At 45.4% G+C, this 9,345-nt stretch overlaps 1 protein-coding gene across 1 annotated transcript in view; it reads left to right on the forward strand.

The window, feature by feature from the left end:
- Positions 1-5,776: 5,776 nt before the first annotated feature.
- The window catches only part of LOC108237772 (forkhead box protein K2-like), a 14,868-nt gene continuing 11,299 nt past the window's right edge, over positions 5,777-9,345 (forward strand). Inside the window, exon 1 of the mRNA XM_017419438.3 lies at positions 5,777-6,621. Coding sequence (XP_017274927.1) covers positions 6,329-6,621 — 293 coding nt within the window. The 5' untranslated portion in view covers positions 5,777-6,328. The remainder of the gene's footprint in view (positions 6,622-9,345) is intronic.

Raw genomic sequence — 9,345 nt, forward strand, 5'->3', positions numbered from 1 at the left:
AGGGGGGCCAGGGGGGCCAGGGGGGCCCGCCGCGCAAATCCGGCAGGGTGACGTGGGGCAAATCCACTGCTTACTACAACGAAGGCTTCGACAGCTCCATGGACCCCCCTGATCCTGAAGAGCATGATCTGGGATCCTCTGATCCGGGATCTTCTGATCCTGGATCCTCTGATCCCGGATTCTCTGATCCTGGAGCCTCTGATCCCGGATCCTCTGATCCCGGATCTTCTGATCTTGGAGCCTCTGATCCGGATCCAGAGAAGAATCTGGACTCTGTTGATGTGGAAAACTGTGCAGCTGTGCTGTGAACGGCTGAAGAAATGTTAGTTTCTCCTTGGAACAGCAGGAGGATTTGAACCCCGGGCTCCTTTTCCAAACTGTGTCCTGGAAGTTTCCTGAAAGAATCATCCAACAGGACAAGCGGGAAACAACAGCAGAATGTGCACAATTAAAAGATTACATGTATTTAATAACATTAAGCTAATATTTTTGTATTCTAACGCTAATTTAATAGACAGTCTGAGACTTAATGGTGACTGTGTGGTTTAATGAACTTTAATTATTATTTCTCAGCAAATCAAAAGCTGAGAAGAAGACTTTAAACTAGAACTCACTGAGGTAACATTTCATGTACTTTTTCTTTAAGTTTGTTATAAAATCCTGTTTTTGTGTTGAATGTGCAGATTAATACGGGTTTATATTGAATTCTTTATGTTGTAAAATCATTTAAATGCACTAATTATCAGCTGAAAGATGAGCTTTTATTCTAAGAGTTTATTCTAAGAAATGTATCAATCTAATGAGACTCTTATGTTATTATATATGCATTTATTCAACAGAATTACATCACATTTAATAGGTTCAATATCAGGAAGAAAACTTGGACTGTTTCTTTAAATTTTTTCCTGCTCATGTTTTCTGTTTGATTTGCCGTCAGCAACAACAAACACTCGTCTGACCGGTTTGACTTCTTGGTGTGGTTTTGTTTAAACAAATCTAAAAGTCCTATAACTCCATGAGGATGTTTTGCTTTCTCTGCTCCTAATCTGTGTCATTGAAGGTGGATAGTTGTAGACTTTAGCTGCTCAGAAGTTTATTTTTTGACATAAAAGCTTCAGAGTTTGACCAACATATCTGACCTTCAAACATGCCGAGTCATTTGTTGGTTCAGCTCCTTTAAACACGACGTTACAGTAAATAAAGCTGCAGGGAGGGTTCTGTAACAGAAGGCAAGACCGAGTCAGCCGACAGGTCGTCTGACAGGTCGGACAAGTTGCTGACAGAGAAGTTTCCGTCACGTGATTCTTCTTTGTGACACTTATTCAGGAACAGGTGTCGTTGTAACGAGGCCGTCGTTGTAACGAGGTCGCCATTATAACGAGGCTGTCATTATAACGAGGTCGTCATTCTAACGAGGTCGTAGTTATACTGAGGCAGTCGTTATAACAAGGCCATCAATGTAACGAGGCTGTCGTTAATGGTGGTGACTCGGTGAAGGTTTGGGAGAAACTCTCAGAGTAAAATTGAAAATCACACCCACCTCCTCTTCACGGCAGGTTTTTAGACTAAACCTGGAAAATAACTTCCTGTGAATGACTCTCAGCTACTACCACTCCAAGTTTCAGTTTAATATCTGTAAAACTGACTGAGGTTTAAGCATTTCAGAGCTCACTAACGTGGATTAGCTGAGGCAGCCATCTTGAGCTGGGTTGTAATTACACATCCAACGATTACGTCCTGATAGTGTCACCAAAATCCATCCAGTGGTTTATGGGATATTTTGCTAACAGACTCAGACCTTCACCTTCTGGTGGCAGATGAGAACTAGAAGCACTGAGAGCACAAACCTCCACCAAGACGGCAGCGTTATTAAAGTATACTCTGATCCGACTTGTTTCTTGTGACAAACCCAACAATTCCTGAAAATTTTATCAAAATCTGTTTGTTAGTTTTTAATAATATTGAGAACAGACAAACAAACCAACAAACAAACACTACCTCCTTGGCGGGGCTAATTCTAGGAACTTGTAAATGAGATGCAGCTGATGAGCACAGGTTGTCGAGTCATGAAAGAAGCGAAACGAGTCAACCCTGTGAAGGAATGAAGACCAGTCCAACCACTCGGCCCTTCAGCTATGACAGAAATGTGAGGCGTGAAGCCCGACGTTCCTTAAAACCAGGAGACAAGCTCTCAGTCTCGTCAGACCGCCAACCGACGTCCAGCATGGAGCAGATGAAGTGCACCACCGTCTTCCTGTCCATCGCCATATTCCTGGACATCGTGGGTCTCCTCCTCTTCCTGATCGGGGTCTTCACGCCTAATGTCCTGGCCTACTGGGACTTCTTCGTGTTCTCTGGGCCTCTGCTCATCTTCCTGAGCCTGGTTCTGTGGATCTTCTGGTACACGGGGAACCTGACCGTGTCCGAGGACGAGCTCGACCTGCCCAAGTCGGACATATTGTGATGACCTCGGCGCGGAGAGGATGGACTGGGTCAAAACTGGCTGAGACCCTGGACTCCTTCAGACCTGTCCTCATGAGGACAAGGAGATTAAAACAAGAAAACTCTGAACTTGTCTGTTTTTCTGGAGGATCAGGAACCAGGAACACATTTTTCTGATTTCAGGATGAAACCATCTTTCCAGCAGCTGTGATGGACTTGCGACCTGTCCACGGTGTCCCCCATCTCTCGGCGCCAGCGTGAAAAGAAAATGGACGCCTGAATGAATGGAAACCAGTGACTCCTGGACCTTTAATGGCAAAATGCATTTCTCTGCACAGTAATTTAAGAACTGCACCAGGACGATGAGTTGTGTGTTTTGGGTCTAAATGTTTTGAGATGATATTTAAATTCCTGCATGTTTTTGCACATTTATGTATGAAGGAGGAGGTTTTGACAGGAGTGACTAAAATGAGCTTCTGAATCGACTGCTGCGTGTTCTTTGTGATAAACAAGCCGAACTGGTTGCTGTAGGTTTTAGTTCAGGTTATTGACGTCAACCCAACCCAAGACAAACTGGAGAAACTGCATTTCCACAGATAATTCAGGGTGAACGCTGACAGCTGAAGGACTGAAAAACTAAAAAACTAAACCGAGTTGTTGAAGCTAAAAGAAGCAAAAAGCTACAGTTATTTTGCTAACAGAGTTGACTCCAAACAGCTGACCTTGCTCAGTCAGAATATGTGTTGGGGATCAGTCGCAGCTACTACCACCCCACATCTGAGGCAGGAAACGGTGACAGCTTCTACCTGAAAGTTTTTACTAATTAGCACCTCAAACAGAGGCTTCAGTTTGTCCTCCACAACAACAACAGGGACAATGAAACTAATCCTCGTCCTCCACGCCCAGAGCTCCCAGCCTTAATCAGCACTCAAGGCACCATTAGCTGCTTCAGAAACGGGAAGTGTTATTAATGCTTCCATTTGGTTTCTGCCCCTGAGAGAGGAAATGGAGACGAGGCGTAATGGGTCTCTTTCAGAGAGATGAAACCTCTGCTGCTCAGCCCGTCTTCTCCCTCAGGACGCCACTCCCTCTCCAGTTGGATTGATGCTATACGTCGTTACAAATCTTAACCACAACTGTGCACATCGGTGCATAATGGTGAGGTCCTCGTGAGAGATGCAGACGGTAAAGAGGCTTCGCGGTGAGAACAATGAAAACGCGAGGCTCAGATTTCCAGCCCGGCTTCGCTCGCGCAGCATGATGAAGCAAAAACTGAGTGAATCACAAACAGGCAGAGAGGAGGAGGAGGAGCTGGTCTGACTGGACTGAGCAGAAGAAAATTTAAAAAAACAGCAAAATTAAAAATACAGATAATTCAGTGTGTGTGCTGACAGCTGAATGACTGCTGAAGAAGCTGAAACTGAGTTATTACAGCTAAAAGAAGCAAAACATTAGCTAAAAAGTAGCTAAAGACCAAAACAGAAGCAGATTTCAAAGAGAAAAATGTTTCTGAAGGGTTTCAATGTGGGGAAATATTTGTAATAAAGTTAAATATTTTCAAAAGTAAAAAAGTTACAAAAACTGAAAGTAACTTTGAAAACTTTCCAACTTTCCTCTGAATGAGCCGAACGTTTTGATGTATGAACGGCTAAAACAGAACAAAGTGTGAAGTAGTTAGATTACAAAAAACATGAAAAATTAAACACAGGAAAGCAATAATGTGAATGTTTTTATCTTTAAGGATAAAATGAGTCATTTTGCAGCTCTTCTAACATCTGTTGTTAAGTAACAGATAAATGACTGTATATTTTATATGTAGGGACTTTTAACAGTTGATGAAGAGATAAAACTGCTCCTCTTCCTCAGTCAAAAAGCTTGAAATGGCTCCATGGTGGCTCCTGGGAGGTTGTGAGAGGATGAATGTCGCCCTCTGCTGGTCAGTTTGCAGAATCAGCTCAGTCTCGGTTCATTCTCTTTCTGTAAAATCAGGTTATTTATTATTTCAGACAGGAGACATATAATGTAACACTTTTCCAACACGTTAGGTTAGAGTGAATAAAGTTTGATCTGAACAAGTCAATGATGAACTACAGCTAAACTCATGGATTATGCATAAACCCAAACCTAAACAGTGTGCTGTTAAACTTTATCTGCTGCCTGGATGTGAGATAAACTTATAAAGTTGTTGTCAGACGGATCGTATTGGTGCTTTAATCAATCTGTTGTTCAGACATGAGTCACTTTATTCCTCACAGCTTCATTAATCTATGTGAAAATAACTCAAAAATGGTGAAATGTTAAAATAAACTCATTATATGTGAGGTTGGATTCTACTCTTTGAGAAGAATATCTCTTATTTCCCTTCGTTTATTTAAGGCCTAGCACTGCCTTTCAGGCCTGAATTTTAGATCATTTTCATTGTGTGTTGAGACACGACGGAGCTGTAGATGTTTTAATTCAACTTCGAAAAGAACTTTATCCGTTAATCTCATGCCCAGATGACTCTCAGCTACTTCCACAGCAAGTTTTAGCTCCATATCTGCCAACCTGACTGAGTTACACCCGTTTACATGTCTGCTAATGATGATTAGAATCAGCCTGACTACAAGAAGCAACTCAATTGTAGAAGTAATGAGTTTTATTCAAATGCATCCAGTGGGCTAGGAGATATTTTGCTAACAAACAAGAATGGTTGATGCCAACAGTTTTACCCAAAGATGTTCAGGTAATGGGTTGTGAATGATCAATATCTGCAAAATAGACATATGTTTCCAAAGGTCAGTTGGCTGTGACGGCCATCTTGAATTAGGTTAATCAGTTGCAAAGGTACAGCCGATGATCATTTTTATTAAAATCTGTCCAGTAATTAATGAGATATTTTCCTAACAGACAGACAGAGTTGACCCCAAACAGCTGATGTCGGAGCTCAGAGTATGGGTCCTGGATGACCCTCAGCTACTACTACACCAGATTTAAGTTGGAGTCATTTCTTCACCGACAGTGTGGAGCCAGATGTTTTGCAGCACATCTGGAGCACAGAGGCAGCCACTAGTCTCCAGTGTTTACAAACAAGTGTCCTGCAGATGGCGAGGTCATTCTGCCTGAGTGCAGAGAAGATCATCTGCAGGAGAACCTGGAGAACTTGGAGAACCTGGAGAACATGGAGAACCTGGAGACCGACATTTGTTTGAACCGACTGTTTAAATAAATCTAACCTCATAATTAAGTAACGAGGTGCTGCAAAGGGAGCCTGGCGGAAAACCAGACCTGGATGCTGCGGTGCAGGACCCGCATGCAGCGAGGCTTCAACCCGCTGCGCCATCCCATAATATGTGCGTCCGGTTCGAGGTCAGGGCGCACGGTTGGACGGTCACGTCGGTGCACCGTCGCGAGTAATCGGTTTTGTTCGGTCTGTGGCGGTCAGTGAGACGGACCGCCGGTGTGTAAAACCGACCGATCCGCTCGTGCCTGGTTCCGTTTTCAAACCGGCTCTTCCATCCGCCCGAGCAGCATATGCACGTACGGCTACACACCAACCGACCTTGAATCTGTCCTCTGGCTAATTCTCGCACGCGATTGGTCAAGGCCGCAGCGCTCCGGCGCCGTCCTGGCCTCTGATTGGCGGAGGCGCCTGTCAGTCACGCTGCGCTCGCCCCTGGCTGTGTTTGGTTGGGTCTCTCCGCTCCCCTTTCTCTCGGCGGTGGGTCGGAGCCGCTGTCCCTGGCCTCGCATGTTTCCCTCTGGATTCCCGTTTTCAGTTTGATGCCCCTCTCGTAGATTTGCTCATTTTTACCCCCCTCTGAAGGGCCACAGTCCGCCCAGCGCTGTTTTACTCAACCCCCCCGTCCCCCCCGAGCACATTTCGAGGCTTCCACCCCCGAACATCATGGCTGTGGTTAGCGGATCGTCTGGGCCGGTTGCCCGGCTCGAGGGCCGTGAATTCGAATACATGATGAAGAAGCGCTCGGTGACCGTCGGCCGGAACTCCTCTCAGGGCTCCGTGGACGTCAGCATGGGCCACTCCAGCTTCATCTCCCGGCGGCATCTGGAGATCTTCACCACCAGCGACGACGGCCCCGGCGGAGGGGACTTCTACCTGCGGTGCCTGGGGAAAAACGGGGTGTTTGTGGACGGAGTGTTCCTCCGACGGGGCGCCCCTCCTCTGCAGCTACCACGAATGTAAGCCTCCCCCAACACACCCACCCGACACCCCCTCTGCTGCTTTTACACGAACATGTGGATGTTAGCCGACGAGCTAAAGTTAACAACATTGGTTTATTTTAGCTAACAAGGGGCGAAAGGACCACGTGCATGTTAGCATGTTAGCAAGAATCCGCATCCTGTTTCCAAATTGGCCGCTGTCTTTGTTGACATTCCTCCGTGGTGTTAACCGCCTCACATTCCTCAGCCCGGCCCGGCCCGGCTCGGCTCAGCTCGGCCTTTATTCCAGCCAACCCGGGCTAAATAACGCGGTTATTTATTGTTTACCTGCCGCGCGCAGACCCGTTAGAGCCAGTAAGGTGTCCTCGTGACAGTGTAAACATTCGGCGTGTTTATCTGCAGCCTGCTTGTGTTTTGTTTTCTGTTTGTTTTTTTGTGAATGGAGCTGCCTTCGACCCCCTGAAAATGTAAACAAACCGTCCCGTCCCGCCCTGCTGGCTCCCGGCGGCTCCACCTGCTCCACCCGTGACCTCTGCTCCACCGAGCCCGGCCGGAGCCGCCGCCCGCCGGCCGGTGCACCGGAGGGGCTCCCGCTGGGGTCGGAGGTTCTGGAGGTTCCTGAAAGTTCTCCATCACATTCCTGAAACTGACCTATACAATGTAACCATTCCAGCATAAAGATGGCCGCCATTCCGCTTTAAAAACTAATATTATCATACCTCCTTTTTTTATTTGAAGGCTTTTAAGATGGAGATCCAACATGGAGGCACAGTAGAATGTAAACTAGGTAACTACAGGGTAACTACGAGGTAACTACAGGGTACTTATGGGAGTACATACAGAGTAATTACAATTACTTAAAGGGTACTTGTGGGGGTATATAAGGACAGTTACAGGGTGGGTATGGGGGAACTTACAGAGTAATTTAGAAATGTATTATTTGACATTAAAGACATTGACTGCTGGAGATAAACTCCTCGTGTTCTTTCCACATTCGACCAATAAATAGGATTCTGGTACAGGATACATGGTAACTACAGGGTACATATGGAGTAACTACAGGGTATGTATGGAGTAACTACAGGGTACATATGGAGTAACTACAGGGTACATATGGAGTAACTACAGGGTACGTATGGAGTAACTACAGGGTACGTATGGAGTAACTACAGGGTACGTATGGAGTAACTACAGGGTACGTATGGAGTACCTTCAGGGTACATATGGAGCACCTACAGGGTACTTATCGGGGTACTTACCTGTCAGAGTTGTGTCCCAGTCTGGCTTCATGTTTACCGGATGGAGCTATTAGTTTAGGATTTCTTTCCAAAACCAGAAGCTTTTCATTTATTTACACCTAGAGTCTAATTCTTGGTCCCAGCAGCTGAATTTGTCTTTGTTTTTATTTTGGCTGAAATGACAATCTGCACTTACCACGTACAGATAAAACACCCAGAATTCATTTATCATCTGGTTGTTGACTTCCTGTTTGAGAGAAAGCCATGATGGCGTCACTCCGAACTTTTGCTCCAACATTCCCAGCAGATGTTCTCTTGTTGAGTTGGAACTAGTTCTTTTTAACTGAGAAAAACAAGCGATCTAGTGGCTCTGCATTAGTTTGGGAGCTGGAATGTAAAGTATTGGATTTGTCTAATTTGTTTCATTTTGGAGCAGCAGGAATTCGGGGGGAGTTTTAATCATAAAAAATTAATGAAGATTTTTTTTACCAACACTTTTGGGGGCTTTTTGCAGCATAAAATACTTGATTTACACAACTTTTCAAAGTATGTATGTTTACAGTATGCTTATTTTTCCCTAAAGAATAACTCTTTTACCATTTTAGAATCTTTTCCAAGGCAGAAAAGTAGCCTAAAGAGACAAAACATCAGTGAATTAATTTAGTTTCTGATCAGCTGAATGAAAGAGTCCATGTTATCTCTTATATAACACAATATACACTGTACTGCCAAAAGTATTCTCTCATCCATCTAAACCATTGAAATCAGGTGTTCCAATCACTTCCATGGCCAAGAATGGGTCGTTCTCAGGAGCTCAGTGAGTTCCAGCGTGGTGCCGTGACAGGATGCCTCCTGTTCAATAAGTCCATTAATGCTACTAAATGCTCCACCGTCAGCTGTTGGTGGTTTTATAACAAAGTGGAAGTGACAGCATGAAGTGGTCGGCCATGTAAAACCACAGAGTGGCTCAGAGGATGCTGAGGAGCTCAGAGTCAACATCTCCAGACCTCCAGACTCCATGAGGCCTTCAGATCAGCTCAGGAACAGAGAGGAGAGAGCTTCATGGTGTGGGTTTCCATGGCAACAGCTGATCCAAGCTTTCCATCACCAAGAGCAAAGAGTCGGAGGGACGGTTCTTGTCTGACTGCATCGAGCCGAGTGTAAAGTTTGGTGGAGGGAGGATCATGGTGTGGGCTTGGTTTTTAGGAGGTCTTTAGCTCACCGAGACATTTTGGACAATTTGGAACAGTTTGGGGACGGCCCCTTCCTGTCCCAACATGGCTGCACACCAGAGCACAAAGCAAGGTCCATAAAGACGAGGATGAGGAAGAAGCTGACGGGCCTGCACAGAACCCTGACCTGACCTGACCTCGACCCAACAGAACACCTTCAGGATGAATCAGAGCAGAGACATCAGGGTCTGAAGAATGGTCCAAAACTCCCCATAAACTCTCCTGAACCTGTGGGAAACTGTTATAGAAGCAGAGTGGGCCAACAGCAGATT

The sequence above is a fragment of the Kryptolebias marmoratus genome, linkage group LG12 (genome assembly GCF_001649575.2).
Source record: "Kryptolebias marmoratus isolate JLee-2015 linkage group LG12, ASM164957v2, whole genome shotgun sequence".
Lineage (NCBI taxonomy): Eukaryota > Metazoa > Chordata > Actinopteri > Cyprinodontiformes > Rivulidae > Kryptolebias > Kryptolebias marmoratus.